The sequence below is a fragment of the Tiliqua scincoides genome, chromosome 14 (assembly GCF_035046505.1).
Source record: "Tiliqua scincoides isolate rTilSci1 chromosome 14, rTilSci1.hap2, whole genome shotgun sequence".
NCBI classification, from domain to species: domain Eukaryota; kingdom Metazoa; phylum Chordata; class Lepidosauria; order Squamata; family Scincidae; genus Tiliqua; species Tiliqua scincoides.
In genome coordinates, this window is record NC_089834.1 from 3,956,183 (window position 1) to 3,978,107 (window position 21,925).

The 21,925-nt window shown below is 46.1% G+C and overlaps 1 protein-coding gene across 12 annotated transcripts in view; it reads left to right on the top strand.

Moving 5' to 3' along the window:
- EP400 (E1A binding protein p400) overlaps positions 1 to 21,925 on the top strand; it is an 87,406-nt gene that overhangs the window by 8,543 nt on the left and 56,938 nt on the right. For 9 of the 12 annotated variants that reach the window (XM_066610078.1, XM_066610082.1, XM_066610081.1 and 6 more), the window contains 14 exons: positions 1,116 to 1,203; positions 1,560 to 1,667; positions 2,391 to 2,788; positions 6,135 to 6,437; positions 7,724 to 7,909; positions 9,477 to 9,617; positions 11,028 to 11,106; positions 11,372 to 11,424; positions 12,141 to 12,198; positions 13,090 to 13,179; positions 14,015 to 14,119; positions 17,495 to 17,688; positions 19,683 to 19,860; positions 19,948 to 20,084. In XM_066610078.1, the coding sequence (XP_066466175.1) occupies positions 1,116 to 1,203; positions 1,560 to 1,667; positions 2,391 to 2,788; positions 6,135 to 6,437; positions 7,724 to 7,909; positions 9,477 to 9,617; positions 11,028 to 11,106; positions 11,372 to 11,424; positions 12,141 to 12,198; positions 13,090 to 13,179; positions 14,015 to 14,119; positions 17,495 to 17,688; positions 19,683 to 19,860; positions 19,948 to 20,084 (2,118 nt within the window). The remainder of the gene's footprint in view (positions 1 to 1,115; positions 1,204 to 1,559; positions 1,668 to 2,390; positions 2,789 to 6,134; positions 6,438 to 7,723; positions 7,910 to 9,476; positions 9,618 to 11,027; positions 11,107 to 11,371; positions 11,425 to 12,140; positions 12,199 to 13,089; positions 13,180 to 14,014; positions 14,120 to 17,494; positions 17,689 to 19,682; positions 19,861 to 19,947; positions 20,085 to 21,925) is intronic. The other 3 variants (XM_066610085.1, XM_066610088.1, XM_066610087.1) reach the window with 2 other exon arrangements.

Here is a 21,925-nt window from a genome sequence, read left to right on the forward strand (position 1 = left end):
CATAAAGTGTTCTGGAGACTTGCTGCATGGGACAGAATTTAGTCCCTGCAAGCTGCTTCTAAAGAGTTGCATTTTGATAGAAGTACCAACTCTAATATACGGTTGGTAGCTGTGGTAGAGAAAGGTTCCTTGGTAGAGGAGATGCTGTGAGAAATGAACTTTGGGAGAGAGGTTCATAATGAGAAATGAATGAGGGCTTAGAATTAGCCAGAGGATTTCCAGCCTTAGAAATCCTAGAAACCCAGGGGCCAGTTTTCAGCAGTGCCAGAACATGCTCCATTTATCTTTGGTGTATCTTCTGCTGGTAGAAATGATTTTTGGATTTCTGCAATGAGTATCTTGGTAGTATGGCTCATCTTCGATGTTCCTTAATTGCATAGATATCTATATTCTCTTTGGTTGGGAATCGGGGACAGTCAGAAGTGCACCGGGAGGACCATCTGGCCTGGGCCTTGAACTTGAGAGGGGTCTCAGTGTAAAAACCTGTTAAATTTTTTTTTTTTGTATCCTCATCACACCAAAATGTAACACACGCTCTCCTTTTTTTTATTATGGCTAGGGGCCTTAACAGCTAGAAGTGGCCTAGGCCTCTCTGAGAGGGCCAGTTGAACAGTTTCTGTCCTGTATTTTGCTGTGAATCACCTTTAATGTTGGAAATGCTGGGCTTGTGACACAACTGTCCTTTTTAAAAAAATAGCAAAATAAGGTTATGATTTCACTATAGGATCAAGCAGCTGGAGGTTTTGAACTGCGAGGGAGAAGGTTCTTAATATAACTTTGTTTTAGTAAGAGAATGGGAAACAAGAAAACCCTGATGCTTTGGTCTTTTCATAGTGTATTGCTAGGGAAGTGAATGCTCTTTGTAAAAATGAATACATGCTTGAAAGTTGAAGTGAGAGTGTTTAGGTAACTGTGTGTGTTTGTTGTAGATCTTTTCAAAAATGGCCAGCGGCTCTCAGACAGATTTTTTTTCCCCTTCCCTCTATCACCTTATGCAGCTTTGCTTTATTTTTGGTGAAAATGAGAATAAATTGTGCAGGTAGATCCTGCAGCACCTGTCAAAGCTGTTGAAAGATGTAGCTGAATTTTGACTGTCTTGTTTTGTCTTATAATAGCAGGCGCATTCAGGGACTCCAGTAACAGGAACTGTGAATTCCCTAGAAATTGAAGCATTTAAGAGACAGCAGGTGCTGACTTCAACAGGTATGGTTCGCTTTGGCAGAACTTTGTTTTATTCTTTTAGACTCTTAACGCGAGAACCACCACCATTGAGCACTCACTGAAAAGCCTTGCCTAGCTAAGCCTTTGGTCTGTTGGTTGCGACGGGAAGGCAAATGCCTGTTCTGTGCTCCCCTCCCAGCCAACAGGCCGGCTTTGGCATGGGCAGGGGCACGCTGTGCCTTTCAATGTACCCTATCCGGTGACTCCATACTTTCCCCACAGTAGAGTTGTAGATGTTGAAGCCCATCCTAAAAACCCACCGGGCGTCTCTTTGTAAAACGTTGTAACCTGCACCCCTTCCACTGTACCCTGCCGTAAATAGAATTTGAATATCACAGATTCGTCTAAGAGAACACGAATTGAAGTGGGCCGTCACGGGATGGTTTTTCAGCATCCAGGTGTGACTTCAGGAGTCCCTCTTCAACAGCTCATGCCAACAGCACAAGGTACTGTGTCACCACATGCCAGCCCGCCAGATTTAATTTAGCCAGGGGGATGCTGGCGCTAGAAGTCAAAGCCTTGCCGAATTGAGCTCTTCCCAGATCTGTGGTTCCACCCTGTAAATCAATATTTGGTGTGAAATGCCTGGTTTGTGTTGAAGGAGCTGCGTGACAGGCTCTGGCGGTGCATGTGGGCATGGAAAACAGTCACACAAAATAGTTCATTTGAGCTCCCCCCCCAGCAATTCTCAAAAGGGTGCCATAGATCTCTTTTCTTCCATTTTGCTCTATTTTTACAACTGTCAGTGTTTTAAACACATAGGTAATGTATGTAAACAGCAGCTTAGCAGTCCATTTGTTTGCTTGCTTGTTCTCCGTGTACTGATTTCATTGCAATGTCCTTTCTGTGCATGGTAGACCGTGGTGATGATCAAATAGCACATTGTGACTGTCTTGTGGTGATGGTGGTGTGTGGCAAAGTAAGTAAAGAGTTAAGCTTACAGTGTAATCCTATACATGTTTACTCAGAAGTAAGTCTCGCTTTGTTCTATGTGGCTTACCCTCAGGTAAGTTTTGGATTGCAGCCTAAGGCAAAAGTGAGACTTCCTGCTGCGTAAACATGCACAAGGTTTCACTGTTAATCTTCCTGACCTGCTCCAACGCTGCGCGATCCCAACAAACCCAGACTTCTGAGATTCACCTCCTGCTGTCTTTCTCCTTGCCTTGCAGGAGGAATGCCTCCCACTCCGCAAGCGGTCCAACTCACGGGGCAGAAGCAGAGCCAGCAGCAATACGACCCCTCCAAAGGCCCTCCTGTGCAGAATGCGGCCAGCCTGCACACGCCACCACCCCAGCTGCCTGGGAGGCTGCAGCCATCCAACGTCCCAATGACCTCTCTCCCAGCTACGCTGCAGCTTACGCAGCAACAGCAGCCTCAACAGCAGATCACAGATGTGGCAGCACAACCTCCAATGCTTGTGAAATCCCAGCCCCAAAGTGTCACCACTGCTGCTGTGCCACATGGCCAAGTTCAAGCATCGCTTCAGCCACAGGGTCAGCCAGTGGCACATTTGCAGGGTCAGATCACGGCCCAGGTGTCCCAGCCACAAGCTCTAGCACCACAGCAGGTATTTGGAAATGTGATCTGTGGCGGGTGGCCTGTATTTTGTATTTTAGGTTTATGAGATTTTTATGTTGAAGCCTTAAGCGGCTGTTGAGTGGGGTCTAAAAGTACCAAATCTGCTGCCTTTGACACAAAGTGGTATGTTTCTAATAGAGAACAATGTATGCTGGAGGCCGACTTTGACCTTTGCTGCTTTAAATGAGGTTCTTTTGAACTTGTGATTGGGTGTTGCACTCAAGATCCATGTGGTCTGTTGCTTGAAAATCTACCTGCCTGTACCGTTGGCTACTCATTTGCAGTGTGTGCTGTGGAGGCAGTTGGCAGTGGTGCATAAAAAGAAAAGCATAAAATGCACCCTTGAGCAGTTAAAATAGGACATGTGGTGTTTCTGCTGCGTATCTGGGCATCCCAGATACCACCTGGTGACAAATCCTCGGCACTTGTTACACAGTTAGCATCTCGAAGAGCATTCTCCAGGTGATCATGAAACCATTCCTGTGGAACGGAGCATGTTCATATTTTGTTGCTTTCTTGTTTTCCTCCCCCAAATGAAATCTCACGTTTCTTAGAGCTGCAGGAGGTGAAGCTGAATGAAAAGAGCAAATCACTGCTCATTATGGTAGTTCTTCAAGTGGCTGTCTGTGCAGGCCCACACATCACATGCACAGAGACCTCAATGATAAGCCAGAAGCTTCTTGCTTTTTGTGTCTCATGGGATGCCTGTAGTTATGCAAGCAGTGCCTGAATAAGTGCATGCCCTGAGTAAAAATGCAACTTCTTAATAGGTCCAGAATGCTATGTCTAGGTCAGGCTCCTGACTGTGTGCCCATTAAACGGGTACGTGCTAAACACCATGTGTGTGAATTGGGCTGGCATTACTATATACAAATTTGCTTTGAACGCCCTCATTGGAGAAAGTTGCAGACTGGGGCTGTCTGCAACATTTTAAGATTATGCAACATGTTTAGATTATAATACAGGAGTGCATGACTTAATGACCTTCTGCTTAACAATAGACCGCATATATGATAGTGGTCAAAGCACAACAAAGAGGCTCTTAATGTGGCAGTCACATTTCCTGTAAGAGTGTGTGTTAACACAACAAAAGGGCTCCTGATGCAACCAAGAAGCAATCAGTGTCCAGTAGCCTGACAGTGTCTGACAGGAAATGTGTATTTACACAACGAAGATAGTAGGTTGGACTGAATGTTAATGACATAATCACATAACGGAGATAGGAGAACGTATCCCCATTGTTAAGTGGTGCACACCGGTATAGTGTATTTAAAACCATATCAAAAGTATATGGAATGGGGCAATTCAGGATAAGAACTGGCTGGCATCTCAGTAGCTCCAATTGAGTTACATGTAGAGGTATTTTTTTAGGGAGGGGGGGTTAAAATGTATAAAAACACCACCGCGTTTTGTGTTCAGGATACTTTCCAGAAATTAAAATAGGTTATGTTTACAGTTAGAAATAATGCTGCTTCTACTGGCACAATATCATAATGGTTCCCAACCTTTAGGAGCCTGAGGACCACTGAAACAAAAACTTGAATTGGTGTGGACCACATGCAAGAAGGGCCTCCAAGAGGAATTTTATCAGGGGGTACAATGTCTCTTTTGGGCCCCTTCCTGAAGGGGCAGGAGAGGGGATGAAACAGAGTGGGGGTGCCGACGGGGTGGGTAGAAGGAAAAACAGGACAGGGGAAGGTGGCAACAGCAGGAAGAGTCTTCAGAGCCCACATCTAGCATGCTTCCCAGTGCAGAGCCTAGGTCTACCTGTCCACACAGTGTCGGCAGCTAGATACAGTATTACAGAAAACCAAACACACTCTGAAGTCTCTAAAAAATTTTAAGTATAGAAAATCATTGCAGAAAATTAGATCAACATATTTAGGCTCACACTAAAATGGAAAGTGTTCTGTGAACCAAAACATACTTCTGCAGCAACTGTAGTTCCACAGCTGTGTCCTTGATACTCCTTCGTGGTGGGCAAATCCACAAGCCAAAGAGCTGCTGTAGCAGGCCAGTTTCCTCCCAGTGTTCAGGAATGCCATGCATGCATTCCTTGACCCAGCACATTTCTTGCCACAGCCACCATGCACCTAGCATCCCATGTGGGCAGCAATTCTGGGTGAGACTAGAAAATATAAGATCCCAGGAAATTTCTGGGGGCCCTCCTTTGGCTCCCAGATCCTCTTTTTGTCCAGGGACCCGGATACAAATTACCTCCTGTATCCCTTCTTGTGTGCCCTGCATGCAACCACCACCCCTTCACACAAAAAACAATTAAATTTGTAATAATTAGAGAAGATTTATTAGGGATTTATTTATAGTGAAGATTGTGGGTTGCTGCTTATGTCACTGGCTGCGAACAGTTCATTCTCTGCTCTCTCTGGTGGTCTGTGGGTGAATATGCTGGAAGTAATCAAAAGCAATCTTTTTTTTTCCTGAAACTCCACAGACCATTTTTCAGGGTCTTGCGGAGCACCAGTGGTCCCTGGGCCACAAGTTGGGATGATAAGTGCTATATCACTTATATCATCTACTTATTACACTTTTAAAATGTTTAAAATTAATACAAATGAGAACTTGGAATAAAAACACAAAACGCTGCTTTCTGCCTTTTTCATTTTTTTTAAATCACGAAATCTGTGAAAAAAACTCTTTTCAAACACCTCTAGTTATATGTTTGGTTTACATTCCCACCTTTCAGAAATGGTTCCCAGGAAGTCAACAAAAGGATTGAAAATGATTTGCAGTGCTTATCAAACTCGGCACTCCCCCCACTCACCTGTCATAATCATTGTGTTATAATTATGGTTACTATTTGATCCATGGGCAGTATCCATACTATTCCCTAGGTCACTGGTTCCTGTCCTGTGCTCCGGGGACCACAGGTGGTCCGTGAGACTCTGAGAAGTGGTCTGCAAGGTCTCAGGAAAAAATCACCGTTGCTTCCATGGTGAGACACTGGAAGTGATCAATTTCCATGGACCACTAAAGAGAGCAGAGAATGGACTACCCACAGCCACAACCATTGCAGTGTCAGCTGTGTCTATGGGCAGGCCATTCTCCATCCTCTCTGATAGTTCATGGAAGAGCGCTTGGGAGATGGACCACTAGCGAGGGCAGAGACCAGACTTTTCACAACCACAAGTGGTCCATGACAATTCCAATTTTAGTCTCAGTGGTCCGCGGGCTTCTAAAGGTTGAGAACCACTGCCCTAGGTCAATATTGGATGAGTGCTTTTTTGTTTGCTTTTATACAAATGAAGACAGTTCCTGCAACTCTGTTCGTGCCTTATTGTCTTGCCCTGCCTCTAAACGGTGCGTGCCCTTGACAGACCGCAACCTTGCCGCGAACCACTTCAGACCCTCAGCAGAGCTCCCAGCGTCTTCTGGTCAACACAGTTCCTCCTGCCTCGTCCAATCCACCAGCAACCATTTCCAACACAGCGCCACAATCCACATACTCGGCACAGACCAACCGCACCTCCCCAGCGACAAACAAGTCGGCGTCCCCTATCGCCTCCAAGCCTCCGGGTTTGGCAGTGACCGCAGCTCCTAAGAGCCAGAGCCCAGCACAAAATGCGACAGTCGTGCCCCAGGACAGCTCTCAAGAGAAGTTGGCAGAACAAGTTAAACTGGTGAGGTTTTGTTTGCATTTTCCATCTAATGGCAGAAAACACGGGAGCGAGATGAAAGCACACCCCTCCCCTGCCACTACTTCTTTCCCCAGCACAAAGTCTCCTTCTGTTTCTGGAAGGGCTGTTCTAGACTCAGCAAAGCTGTGAGACTTGTGGCCCTAAATCCAGAGGAGTTCCTCTGCTTGCCCGTGCTCTTCTCACAGAAACTCTTCTTTCACAAATGTAAGATATTCATATGCCTGCATTGAGCTCTGGCCCCTCTCCAAGGCTTGGCATGCTTTCTTAGAATAATGATCAAGTATGTTGTTATGCTTACAACTTCATACATGGCCTTGCCCCCCCCCCATGCCCACAGTAACCTTGTGAGGTAGATTAAGCTCAGAGAAGGTAACTTGCTCAAAGTTCACCCATGAGCTTCATTGCTGATTAGGGATTATGAACTGTGTTCTCCTTGGACCTGGTCCAACAGACCTCATGCTCCACTGTATTGGCTGTTGGCATAGGAATGGATAGGGGAGGTTGAGTGCAGGGGATACATCGTACCTGGGCCCAGAAACCTGGGAATTTCCTGGAATCTCAGAAAATGTTTGGATATGTGAATCACATTTTCATTCATTCACATTTTGCATAAGCCTACTGTACATACTTTTATATATTGTAATTTGTAGAAACCATGATCCAGTGGGAAAGGGAAGGGGCCCAAAAGAAACTTTGTATCCCCTGATAAAATTAATCTCGGAGGCCCTGCTTATTTCTTAGATGATGAAGCATTTATAATACACATCTGTCCTCTTTTTCTCTGAAACCCACGGATTTAACTCGCTGCTGGTTCTGAACCTGCAGTGGACGACCAGACTTGAGCTTCTGGACACTACCAGAGGTGATCTCTGGCTTTTATTAAAATGAAGTGCCTTTCCAGTACCTCTGGAGGCGCATGGCCTCTCCTGGCCTCAGAATACCTCCAGGTGTGACTGGAGAACATTTCTGGTTGTGTCTCGAGGTCATATTGGACCGGACCTGTGGATTAGCTTATCTGAAGGTCTTGGAATGGATCCCCTGCAGATGCTGAAGTCCAACTGTACCTGCAGCTTTTCATGTTTTAACAGTACTCCTTGAACTCTAAAAGAGCGAATCTTTTTGTTTTATAGTAACTGGAAATTTCAGGCCATACTATGGTTGTGTAACTGGCATGCCCTGCCTTGAGCTTTTAACCATGTTGACTCTGCAACTGCATCCCTCCCCAGTCTCCCAACAAGTGATTCATCTGTCTTTGCTTGCTTCAAAAGGAGAACCAGGTCCACCAACGAATAGCAGAGCTGCGGAAGGAGGGTTTGTGGTCCCTTCGAAGGTTGCCCAAGCTTCAAGAGGCTCCAAGGCCAAAATCACAGTGGGATTATCTCCTGGAGGAAATGCAGTGGATGGCAACAGACTTTGCTCAAGAGAGAAAGTGGAAAATGGCCATGGCTAAAAAGGTCCGGTATGCTCTGCTGGCACTGTCCTAGCATAATTTTGAAGGGGGAATGACCAGAGATGTGTGTTCAGGAACCACTCTGCCATCCAGACTGTGGACTAAATGTGTACAGGCATCTCCCTGTATCTGCGGATCTGGTATCCGTGATTTTTGTTCTTTGCAGTTCACAGTGCCCCCCCATGACCTTCCATTTTTTCATTAGCAAGTAAACATGTTTCTTGCTTTTGCAGAGTTTAGAACAGAACATGACAGGCAGCTTGCACATTAGCAGGTGTTTCCTGTTTAAAGTTCTGTGTCCCTGTAGCGTGCAGTCTGCTTGTCGTGTTCTGTTCTAACCTTTTCAAAAGCAAGAAACATGCTAATGGAAAAAAATGAAAGGTAATGAGTGAAGGGGGCACAGATCATTGTATTTATAGGGTTATCCACAGTTTCTGTATTGGGGGGGGGTGGAGACCTGGAACGGATCCTCCATAGATGCATCCTAGACCAGTGGTTCTCGCATGTTTAGCACCAGGACCCACTTTTTGGAATTTCCAGGACCCACTGGAAATGATGTCATGACTGGAAGTGGCATCATCAAGCAGGAAAATTTTTAAGAACCCTAGGCTGCAATCCTACACACACTTACCCAGGAGAAGTCTCATTTACTAGCATTGTTAAAAGTACAGTTTTACAGAATAGCTTGTTAAAAGTACAGTTCTGTAACACTTCCCCAAATGCAGTCACATATCATGGCAGCATCAAGTCTAATCTATTAAAGATAAAATATTGAAATGAATGGGGACCCACCTGAGATTGGCTTGTGACCCACCTAGTGGATCCTGACCCACAGTTTAAGAAACACTGTCGTAGATGGATTTTTGCATTTACATATTGTGTTCCAGGTTCAAAAGAGGTGTCAAATCTACTCCTAATGTCTTGAAAACTGTCTCTCTTCCGCTAATGAAGGAACTCACGTTTTGCCTTTTCCTTTTAAATTTGGTGGGGTTGGGTAAAATTCCTTGGTGGCGTGGATCTAGTGTGCAGGAGGCCACCTTTCCATCTGTGATGTGGAGAACAAATGTTGTCAATCAGCAAACGTTTGCCACGCAGAGTGGCAAACAAGGACATGTTAAAGTTGCTGCAATGACGGACAGTTCTGACTGGTGGAAGGAACATAGGGTTGGGATTGCTGAATTGCTTGGTCCTTTGGAAGTCTCATCAAGGACCTTCAAATTTTGACTGGGTGCATTAGCACCCAGTGAAGGCCACATTCTCCCTGCTTTCTTTGACTGAAGCAAAGGAAGTCTGGGGAGGAGTGGTAGGTGGGATGGATAGGTAGGAATGTGCATATTTGGGTTGGGGGGGGTTACTCATTCTGCCACTTCTCCTCCCCCACATTTGACCTTTCCAAAGCACCCAAGTCTGCTTTCCACAAGCAGTTTTCCTGTTTAGTCCTGCAAAGGTGAACCAGTTAGGAAATGGTTGTCCGTGTAACAGCTTTCAAGAAGAGAGCCGCGTTGACTTGGCAGAAACTTCCTTCAGTGCCTGGTGATTTGTGTTAATTTGTGAAATGTGTTTTCCATTAGATGGTCAGGACTGTGGCTCGCTACCATGACGAAAAGAAACTGAACAAAGAGAGGGCCAAGAGAGAGGAGCAGAAGAAGTTGAGGCGCATCGCTGCCTCGATCGCGAGGGAAATAGAATATTTCTGGTCCAATATTGAGCAGGTAATGCTTTCCTCCTCCTTTGCCAATCAGCAGTTGTGACATCCTGGTTTTAAGTGCAACCAGTGCTGGACTAAATCATATTTTGAAATCTGACTGAGAGACGATCCCAACAGGTTGTCAGTGCAGGGGGGGGTGTCACAAAGGAGAGAGAGCGCTTCATGGCTGTTAATCATGAAGACTAGGAGGAACGTTTATAAGAAGCTGTCTACCTCCTACGACCAGATGGTGGGGAGCAATAGTTGGGGAAGGCTTTTACCTCCATGCCTTGCTTGTGAGATTGATCACTGTGGAAAGCAGGATGCTGGACTAAGTGGACCTCTGGTCAGATTCAGCAAAAGTTTGATTTATTTAAAATACTTATACCATTCCCAAAACAGAAGTTCTTATAGGGAGTGCCCCTGCCTTTTCTTATGCATAAGTTTTGAGACACTTTCTTAATGTTACATGGAGGATGCTGGTTAGGATTTTTCTTTTTTTATAAGTAGGGGTGTAGTTGAATGGGGGGGGGGGAGAGGAACAGCTCCAGAACTTCTCCTACAGCAGGAGCAGTGACATCATCAGCAAGAGAGCTCAGGTGCTGCCTTTGAAAAAAGGTGCTGCCTTTGAAAAAAGCACCTGAGCTGAGCAGGAGTATCAAGGCTCAGCAGGAGGCAAAGTGAGTTATTTGGCTAGGGGCCTATGCCTACACCATCATATTTCTGCATGTAGCTCTTGCTACTTTAAGGCCACAACTCTATGCAAAATTACCAAGTAGTAAGTTCTACTGAGTATAGTGGAACTGAGTACTCCTGAGCGAACATGCAAGGCAAACACAATAGTTAGTATACCTAGGGCACAATCCTAACCAGGTCTACTCAGAAGTCCTATTTTGTTCAATGATGCTTACTCTCAGGAAAGTGTAGTTAGGATTGCAGCCCTATTGAATTTGTCTGGGATATTTTAAAATTCTGTTTTGCAATTTTTATACTTGTGTTTTTGTTAGGTCCTTGAATTAAGAATAACAAGTGTCAAAGTAGGAATGTCAGGAGAAGACAATGCTCTAATGAAGACATTTTAAAATGGCTTTTGTTATTATATAGTTGTAGTGGGGTGTGGTGAGGACAGCGTGTTTTGGTGCATGTGTCCGAATGTGCTCTTGCAGTTCAGTTCTTACAGCACTGATAGTTAGTTCTTGAATTTTGGCTTAGAAGCAGTCGATAAAACTCTGAGTCATGTGTGAAAATTGAATTGCTTTCCTCACCCAGTGGGGACACACACGCTACTCACTTTCACTCCAAATGTTGGAGAATCCATAGGTGGTTCTTCTGCCCCCTCTCACCTTTCCAGTGTATTGTTTATGAGACCTTAAATGTGTGTTCTTTTGTCTGCCTTCTTTCTCTTGCCTGCCACCTTATATGTTCTGTACTTCAGGTTGTGGAAATAAAACTGCAGATTGAGTTTCAAGAGAAAAGGAGAAAAGCTTTAAATTTAAAGAGGCATTCAAGAAAAGGTAATTCTTTCTCCCTTAGAGCCAGTATGGTGGGGTGAGCATTGGAATTGAATTAGGAAGTCTTGAGTCCAGGAATGTTCAGTCTCTGGAATCTGGATTGCATTTTGTCTGTATATGTGCAGACTTGGACTTCCTTTTGTTACATTAAGCTGACTGTACAAGAGTTTGTAACACTGGATTCATTTGACTGAGTGTAAACGTTAGATTAAAAAAAAGTATATTGGGAGAATGTTATTGGATGCATAACATTCAAACCATTTTACAGGTAAAGATGTAACACATTTAGAAGATATTCTGCTGGAAAAGGGAAGTGATTCGGTAAGGGTTTATTTTCTCCTCCCCCCCCCCCCGCCGTTTATTCTGAATTTATTCTGTTACTATAGGTAATATGAAAGTATCTCACAGTGAGTCTCTAAACCAATGGATACTTTATGAACAAGCGCGAGATCATTTATGGCTCTCGCAATCTTCTGGCTGTCAATTGTAGCTTCTAAACTTTGCCCGTTTTAGAGGGCAGGAGTTGGAGCAAATGACCCACAAGTAGCAAGGTCAAATCTGTTTTCCTGTTTTGTTCCTCTGGTCTCCTTTTGAGGGGAGAGGCAAGAAGCCTGATGGCATCATTAAACTTTAATTTTACTGGAGACCTTAGAAGATGAGGATTACCTCTTCAGTTCAGTTTCCCTCTGCCCTACAAGTAGAGTTATACTACTCCCATACATGTCACCTTGCGCTCAGTGGAATAATATTTATGTTGTGTCTCAGAACAGCCCATGCAGAGCTTGTGTCACCTGCAGAGTCAGTAGGTGGGATAAAGTGAGACAGGAAGACAAAAGTGACAGAAAAATAAAAACAGCCCATTTTTCTTTTAAACTGCAGTGATCCATGCTCTTTCCGGGGGGAAGTGTTGATGACGGTTTCCTGCCAGTACTACTGTATTATCTGAATGTGCTGGAACTGCTTTTGCTGATGAATAGCTCCAGAATGTTCTCCACATGGATTTAAAATATTTGTATTCCCCCCTTCCTTTTTTAAAGGGCTCCTGGTTTTCTGGAAGAAAGAGAAAAGCAAGCACATCATTGACGGATGAAGAAGGTGGGCTATATTGTCAGTTGAGGTTGCATCGCAGGAAAATTGCATATGGTTAAGCATTGGTTAAGCCAGTGGTCTCCAAACCTTTTAATGTTGGGACTCGCCTAAAAAAAGTCACTTTACCAGCCACTCAAGCCTCTGTGACCATAATGGTGATTGGGCAGCAGTGCTCCTCCAGGAGTAGGTTATTTAACCCTTGAGGCACATAGGGGAAATTAGGTTGTCTGTTTCACGACCCGCCAAAAATTGGGTTGTGACCCACTGGTATGCCAGACCTACAGTTTGAGAACCATGATGGTTCTCTAGATCAGTGGCTCTCAAACGTTTAGCACCAGGACCCACTTTTTAGAATGAGAATCTGTCGGTACTCGCCGGAAGGGATGTCTAATATATTAAAAATAAAATATTGAAATGAATGGGGACGCACCTGAAATTGGCTCACGACCCACCTAGTGGGTTGTGACCCACAGTTTGAGAAGCATTACATTAGATCACACTGTTTGGGCTACATGGCCTGGCTGAGAGCCTTCAGCACTTTGGCTTTCAATCAAGGCTTTGCTAACTCCTGCTGTTTCTGTCTGTTTCAAATCGTCCCAGCTCTGTCTAATCTTCATATCACACACTGATTCTTAAACTCCCATTCAAATTCTTGTTTGAGTCTGAAAGTACTTCCCCTTTCCTGCCCCCTCCAGCAGGGCACTCCAGTGTATAGTGATAGTAGTCTAGTAATCTCAGCTCTTTCCTTTAACGCTTTGACTCACCAGGATGCACATAGCCTAATCTGTCCTGTCAGTTTTACAGCCCCCCAAAATTGGGTCACAACCTACTGGTGGGCCCCGAACTCACAGTTCGGGAACTGCTAGGTTAAGCAAACTTGTTCTGTTTTGATTCCAGTTGAAGACGAAGAGGAGACGATCGAAGAGCAAGAGACCAAAGAGGGGAATGTCAACCATCAAATGGAGCTGTCCAGTTTGGTCAAGGAAGGTGAGCCCTGAAGTATTGGCACAGCACAGAGTGAAAAGCAAACAGCTGCAACTGTGGTCTTCTGAGATCTTCTCTTCATTCTCACTCAGTTTTGAGTTGAAGCATTGTTAACATTCCTGTCCATTTTGGGTTTTGGAGCACTCATGTATTGATCTGTGTGAAGTTGTTGCATCATTCCTTTGGCCCTTTTTATTGCCTAAACTGCTGTCCATTTCTTCAGTTAGCGTGTGGTGTAGATATGTATGTGGTCCGGGTATGAGCAGGAATCAGGATGGCCTCTGAAGATGCTTCCTGGCTGCACATGGTCTTGATGCCTGTGGAATTCTGGGTGGAATTCAAGTAGAAATGCTGCTTTCCACCCTACAGGCATGTCTTGATATCAGTGCGGGTTCTATTCCAGACTTCCCTGTGGATACTGGAAACCGCAAATACCAGGAATTCACTTCAAACATGTTAAGAAAGGGGAGGGGAAGCCCCCAGTAACTTCCTGGATCACTGTACAGCTCTTTTGCTGTGTGTGCAGGACTGCATGCAGTCTCCTAGGCTTTTTCGAGCCTTTTCTGGGTCATGCGGAGGCTCTTGTCTCCACCCAGGTTCATCCCAGAATGCATTGCAAAAGCGCTGCATGATGATCTGGTAAGTTACCGGGGGCTTTCCTCCCTTTTTTGAAGTGGATCCTCCGGTATCCACAGAGAACTGAAACCACAGATACCAGTTTTGTGGATATTGGGGGATGTCTGTCCATAAATGCAGTGCATCCTGCATAGGCCCTGCTAACCTTGCTTTGGTGCTAAATAGGCATCTCAATCTTATGCTTTCTCTTTTTCAATCTCAGCTGAAGTGCCTCTGGATGATTTAGTGAAGATGTATGAAGGTGCTTTTGCTGAAAGTTTTCACTGGCCCCAGCCAAAACCCAGCGAAGAAGAGACTAGCGAAGAGGGTATGTTGCCAGTGTTTCACTTGAAAATGTCTCTAGGAAGGTGCTAACTCTTGAGAGAGACAGGGCTATAGTGCTCTCTTTGAATGTTGTATGAGGAGCACTTTTCCCACCCCAACCTTGGGAAAGTGGGGGTTAAGAATAGCATTTATATAGAATTTTGGGATGTTCACATTATATTACGAAGGAGCAGGTCTGCAGCTTGGGGGTCCACCTGGACTCACAGCTGCTCCTGGATTCCCAGGTGGCGGCTGTGGCTAGGGGGGCCTTCGCTCAGCTTCGGCTGGTGCGCCAGCTGCGGCCGTACTTGGATCGTGCAGACCTGGCCATGGTGATGCATGCCACGGTGACATCAAGGCTAGATTATTGTAACGCGCTCTGTGTGGGGCTGCCCTTGAAGACAGTTCGGAAACTGCAACTAGTGCAGAATGCGGCGGCCCATGTAGTTGCTGGAGGTAGGCAGTTTGACTCTATCAGTTTGCTTCTCCAGCGGCTGCACTGGCTGCCCATTCATTTCCAGACCCAATTCAGGGTGCTGGTTTTGACCTTTAAAGCCCTATACCAGTGACAGCGAACCTTTTAGAGACCAAGTGCCCAAACTGCAACCCAAAACCCACTTATTTATCACAAAGTGCCAACACGGCAATTTAACCTGAATACTGAGGTTTTAGTTTAGAAAAAACCACTCATACATTAACAATTTTACCTACTGTTATTTGTAACCCGTAATGAACTTTTCCTCTAGAAATTTGTCCAATCCCTTCTTAAAGGCATCTAGGCAAGTTGTCATCACTGCTTCCTGTGGCAAAGTGTTCCACAGACTCATTACATGCTGGGTAAAGAAATATTGGCAGGGAGGGGGTGGCTGCAAGACCTTGCCACTTCTCATTTTCTCAAACAAGAAAATTTTTTTTTTTAAAAAGCCCCACCCACAAAAGTGGGCTCTGCAATCCCAGCCACTCTTTCCTAGGAGTAAGGCTCATCGACTCTAATGGGGCTTACTTCTGAGTAGACACGTACAGGAGCAGGCTCCAAGACTGCAATGCCAGCCACCCTTTCTTGGGAGTAAGCCTCATCCACTGTAATGGGGCTTGCTTCTGAGTAGACATGCACAGGAGTGGGCTCCAAAGCTGCAATCCTAGCCACGCTTTCCTGGGAGCAAGCCCCACTGACTGTAATGGGACTGACTCCTGACTAGACATGCATAGGATTGGGCTCTTAAACTAGGAGCAACCCCCCCCCCTTTTTTACTAGGGCTGCAATCCTACCCTCACTTTCCTGGGAGTAAGCCCCACTGACTACAGTGGACTTACTTCTAAGTAGACATGCAATGCTACTGAGTAGACAGTAGGATTGGGCTCTCAGGCTGCAATCCTAGCCATGCATTCCTGGGAGCAAGCCCCATAGACTCTAATGGGACTTCCTTCTGAGTAGACATGCATAGGCTTGGGCTCTGAGGCTGCAATCCCAGCCACGCTTTCCTGGGAGTGAGCCTTTGACTTTAATGAGACTTGCTTCAGGACCAGCACCACATGCAGGGCTGGCGCCCCAAAGCCTGCAGCAGCAGCTTTGCTGTGCCCGCCCAACACGCCTCACCTTCATGCTGTGTGCAAGCCGCCCACCAGACCCCAGACGGGAAGGAGGAAGTGCTCCCATTGGGCTGCTGGGGGTGATGTGAGAAATGTCCCCTCACAGAGCCTCTCAGTCTTGCTCCTCCCCGGGGGCCTGGCTAGATGGAGCGTCTTGGGAGCACACCTGGGTCTTTGGCATCAGCCCCCCGCCTGATTTCCCTCTTCCCCCTGCTGTCCATTCCTTTCCCCCCCTTGGCTCCCGCCTTTGCCCCAGCTGCTGCCAAGCAGGAGGAGGCTGGCTTTGTGGCTGCATGGGCTCCTCAGCCTTCCACGGCAGACGCCCGCAGCTGCAGGTGCCTCCCAGGGGCAGCAAGCAGAGGTCACGCTGGGCAGCTGGGGCGACGGCGCGAGTGCCCACAGAGAAGGTTCTGCATGCCCTCTGGCATGCGTGCCATAGGTTAGCCATCACTGCCCTATACTGCTCTGGGCCAGGGTATCTTAGAGATCGCCTACCCCATACAATCCGGCTTGTCCTCTTAGGTCATCAGAGAAGGTCTTTTTACAAGTGCCGCTGCCTAGGGAGGTACTTGGGGCGGCGGCAAGAAATACGGCCTTCTTAGTAGTGGCACCAACACTATGGAATTCCCTTTCCCTTGACTTAAGAACTGCTCCCTCTCTTGAAACTTTTCGGTGAGGCCTGAAGAGCCTTCTGTTTAGATAAGCCTTCTGAGTTCCTGGCCTTTTTAACATCTTTTAAACATTTTTTAATATCTTTTTAACATCTGGTTACAGACCTGATCCTTTTCTATTTGCTCCACTATGCTCTTTTACCTGACTACTTTTTTATCTGACTACTGTATTTATGACATGTCGTTATGTTTTTATCTGTTTTTAAATTATGTTTTTTAATTTGTTTTAACCTTGTTAGTAAGCCACCTTTCTCCGGGGAGAAAGGCAGGGTAAAAATAAAGTTAATAGTAATAATAATTAATTACTTTATTGTCTTTGAAACACCCCTTAGGTCAGTATAGGTGGGACCTCAGTATCCATAAGGGATGTTTCTGGACCCCCCATGGATACCAAAACTCATGGATAATGAAATCTGCAGGTTGCAGTCTCGTTCCAGTCACATCCAGGACATTTCTGAGACCCGTAGAGGCTGCATGTGACCTCTACAAGCCTCAGAGAGGCTCCAGGACATGACTGGTACAAGGTTCTAGTTGTATCTGGGAGATTTAGTGGGTCCTTAGCTGCAGGTTTGGTGGTGGGTCAAATCTGCAGACACAGAGGACCCACCTGTATTATTAGCTCCGTTATGCACAAGGGGAAGACTGAGTGGGAGTTTCTCACCTCCACTATAGCGGGATTTGAACAAGGAATTCCTTGAGTTGTAGCTCAGATTAGGCTACACCAGCTGTTTTACAAACCTTGATTCTTCAACAATGTGGCATAGTGGTTTTCAGAAGTTTGCATTTAAGTTAGAATGGGGAGAAAACAAAAGAGAAGACAGGGTTCAAAGGATGAGTAAGTGAAGCTGCTGTATATTGAATCAGGGTATTGGTGCCATCTAGGGCAGAACTGTCTACACTGGAGAGACTCCAGGGATTTGTTACCTCTTGAATGCTTACCAGCTTCAGCTAAGGTGGAACACCATCTCAATTACAGGGCCTGTTGACTGTCATGATCTCACTCTCATCTGGATTCACTTCTGTGGCATTGTAATGCTTGCCGACTTTCTATTGATATTCAGACAATTCCCAGAAGCTTTCACCTGTCTGAAACAAGTGTGTTCTTGTTGTTTGAGCAGAAATGGAGGACCACGCAGCAGAAAGAGAACTCCTTCTGAAGGAGGTCATTCTGATAGATTCCCTCCTCAGCATTGATCAGTTCAAGGGTCCCGAGAGAGCGGTTCCAGCCAAGAAACATGGGAGAGACATAGCAGAGGTGGCGGCTGCAGCAGAAGCTCTCCTTCCCAAAGGCAGTGCCCGGATCACGACTACGGTACGTCTTTCTGCATTTCCTTTGCAGACTCAGTCACCTGCAGCTCCTGCAGACTTCTAGCTCTTTGTTTTCTTTGGGGCCGGGGGGCATCCCTGCAAAAAATCATGCAAAATCATAGTTTTATGAGGTGCAGGTAGTTGTGTCTAGAGATAATTCTTGGGATCCTGATGCAGTTTTAGGATCTTGTGGTGGAACCCACAGTAGCAAAAATGGTTCACATAGAAGAGATATTAAGGTGCTGGGCTCGGCTCGGCTCGCATGGGCTTACCACATTTTATCCGCATGACCTGTGCAAGGGGTTAAGCTGAGAGAGGCCACTGACTTGGCCACAGTTGAGGGCTGTGTTTGGGGCTCATGCACTCCCCTTCACGTGCTGGATTTCCTCTCTCACTTTTCGCTTTGTGATAGTGTCATTGATGTAGATCAGGCCAGCCATGTTGACTGTGGTTTGCCTTTCAGCGACACCAGGGAATCTCATTCAAATTATAGTTCCCAGTTTGGGTTTGGAGGCAAATAATTGTTTACGACAACCTGAGAATGGCCAGCTGTCACTTCATGTCAGGAAGCTGCAGGGGGAGCCAAGAATTATAAGAAGAGGCAACTGGTGAGCCCAAGGCTGGTTTGGGCCATGTTATCTGAGCAGGCACACTGACTTGCTCAAAGAGTGTATGCAGCGATCTCCACCTAGTGATACAGTCCCAGAATTCCCCTGCTTTCTCTTAAAAATCAATAGCACTTTGTAATTCAGGTATGATCTAAACTGGGAAATGTAGTAATCCAGTTCTGTGCTGTGTGCTCTCATGTGATAGGTTTGGGCAAGTGCCACAGAACTGTGGTTGCTGCACTATGAAACAGTGGTCCTGATTTGCTTTTGCTGAAGACTCTTGCTGGGTCTGCTGACCGGAGCCTAGAAATTAGCATTTTTGACCTTTTGATTGACTCTAAAACTTTTGCTGTATGTGTCCTTTACTTTGATATTATAAGAGGCTTTAGGGGGTGTGGCTTGCATGGTAGAAAGAAGGGAAGAACCCACCTTTTAGGCTGGTATCTACCTGTTCCTCCCAACTTACCTTGTGGCATGCGGGCTGCCTCTGTTCACTCTTCCTTCTCCCAGGTTCTGCTTCCTGGATGTGAACAGAGAAGCAAAATGGAAGAGGAAGTATGGAGAAAAGGAGAATGTTCTCGAAGCTCCAGCCCAGGGATGTTAAACCCATTTCATATAGTGGGGCGAGCAGCTTTCATGGAGCCTGCTGAGGGGTGGAAGTGATGTTAAACAGAGGAGGGCCAGAAATAAGCACTTGGTTCTTGCATAGCAACTCATTAGTGCAAATGACAGGGGAGAGAATGTGCAAGTCTTGATCATATTTTCAAGAGATGGGACAGCTCAATTATCAATTAATATAGAACCCCCTTTTCTGTCATGCCTCTTCTGCTGCAGCATCACTTTGTAGCTCAGCAGCTAAGAGATGGTCTGTGAAGTGAGACCTCAGCAGAAATGGCAGTGCTGAAAGGGCTGCCTGTGTGATAATTGGGCTCACCCAGCACCTTGGCCCTGTCTTTCTCTCTCTCTCTCTCTCTCTCTCTCTCTCTCTCTCTCTCTCTCTCTCAGCTCTTGAGCTGCCCCTCTCCCAAGTAGCATTCCTTGCTTTCTGAGGCCTCCTTCCATCTCTCCGTCCCAGAGCCTCCACAGAAGCAGCATGCTGAAAGGGAGGCAATGGGAGAGGCCATTTTCATAGGGGGCAAATAAAATCTTCCGTGGGCCTTATGTTTGACACTCCTATCATTCTCCTCTCCTCCGCGCTTTATCTTCCATTCCCTTTTTCCTTTCCAAACCCAGGAGGATGGGCAGCAGAGGCAAGTGAGTGGATGGAATCGGAGGCCAGGGCCGCATTTGGTCACACAGATGGGCCGGCCTTATTGGCAGAGAGCTGCTGACTGTCCTGCAAAGGGCACTCCAAGCCAGAAATGTGTGAGCATTCACCATTTTGTTGCAGATTAAATACAACATTCCACCACTGTTGTATGGCTCCCTCCGGGAGTATCAGAAGATTGGCTTAGACTGGCTTGCCAAACTCTACAAGAAGAACCTGAATGGCATTTTGGCGGATGAAGCGGGGCTTGGCAAGACGGTGCAAGTCATTGCTTTCTTTGCGCACCTGGCGTGCAACGAGGGTGAGTCGGCTCCTCTCCCTTTCTCTGGCTTTGATGCTGCTAGCAAGTTGCTTTTCCAACCTTCTGCTCCTTTCAATCCCTTCTCAGGCGACTGGGGCCCTCACCTTGTGGTGGTTCGGAGCTGCAGCATCCTGAAGTGGGAACTGGAGCTGAAGCGTTGGTGCCCTGGGCTGAAAATTCTGCTCTACATTGGCAGCCAGCGAGAACTGAGAGCAAAGAGACAGGTATGACCTTCCGCAGCCATTGTACCTGTCTGGGTTTCCTTAATCAGATGCCGCTGGTATTTGCGGGAGAGAGGTTCCTACTGCTCCTTTGGATAGCAGAAAGCACAGATATTTGAATAGGATTTGCTGCTAACACCTCCCCATCCCATCATACTCATGACTCACCTCTTTGGCTGCATTTTTTTTACCTTGAAAAAATTCAGGAAATGATGTTTTGAGCATGCTTCTGGCACAGTTATTTAAAAAACAGCAAAATGGCATTCCCTCATTGAAATTTATTACACGAAGTTTGCCATGTTGTAATCATACTCTGTACACACTACAGAGGCTGCCATGTTTTTGACAGGTTCCTGCATTAGTTTCTCACCTCATAGGCAGAGGTGACATAAGCATGGTGGTGGCCATCTTTTCTAGCTCCGAGCTTTCTTGGAGAAATTCTAGCATGGCTAGCTCACTGGAACCCGAAAAGAAACCTGACTCAAGCGTGCTGGAAACTACAAAAAAAACTCACTTCTCTAGCACTTCTAGAGAAGTGCTAAGAGCACTTAGCACTTCTAGGGCTAGCAGGTAAAAATTATGCAGGCTTTGTTTGCAAAAGCTTTGCAAAACACAGCTCTTCTTTTGCTTGCTGCAGAATGTTGGGAAAATGAAAGCAAACACTGAGAACGCTAGGCTTCAAGCTGGTAGACTATAACACTAAAGGATACAACAGAGAGAACACTTATGGACAACAGAGGAAGCAGACAGAACTCTAATCTCCATTTCCTGTTAGTGTTATTTCTGTGGCCTCCTTTAGTGTTAGTCTACCAGCTTGAAGCCTAGTGTTCTCGGTGTCTTCTTTCATTTTCTCAGTGTTCTGTAGCTAGCAAAGCAAAAAAATGTTGTTTTGCATAGCCTTTGCAAATGAATAGGTGAGTTATTTGCACAATGGAGAAGGGAGGAATTTGTGAACTGCGATAAGTGGAACCATGGATATTGGATCCACAGATGTGGAGGAGATGCAGTTACTTTTCCTGCTTCAAGATTGGCTGCCAAAGCAGCTTGTAAGACCAAAATCCCAGCACAAAAGTGCAGTATGTAAGGGATCCCTGTCTGTGGCAGTCCCTTTCACAGAGGAGCTGTAGCTAAGTGACAGAGTGCTACGTTGTGTAGGTACAGATCCTGGCACTATGTCCAGGCAGGACAGAAAGATCTGAAACCTGGAGAACTGCTGGCATTAACTGGTAAGATGGACTGGTCTGACGCTTTGAAAAGCTTTTGTATGCTGTTCTCTAATTCAGTGTTTCTCAGACTTTGAGGGATCTTTACTCCCTCAGTAAGTCCTTGCAGGGGAGGGGCTAGGGCCGCAAAGTGATCCCCACAATCACTTTGCTAAGGAGGGGTGGGGGGTGCTTTGTATTTACATTTAACTAGATAGGACTGCTGGAGTCTGCAGGAGGTGCAGGGAGCCCTGTGCAGGGCTCCCTGAGGCTTGGAACATTCAGAAAAAGCGGGCGCAAAGCACTTCTGTTTTGCAGGGCTCCTTGCACCTCCTGCAAACTCCAGCTGTTCTTCTAGTTAAATGTAAGTACACAGCACCCCCCTTAGCGAAGCGATCCTGGGGATTTCATCGCTGCCTCCCCCCTTTCCCACCCCTTAAAGAGAGGAGAAGTGTTACACAAACTGGTGGGTTGCGACCCACCAGTTTGAGAATGACTGCTCTCATTCTTTGCTGAATTTCCTGTCTTTTGATCAAGTCAGATGGGTGTGCTGGCCTTGGGATGAAGATGTTTTGTCTTAAAATCCACTCTTTCAGTTTCTCACAGTGCACTGTGACTGCTCCCGTATTGCTCAGATAAAGT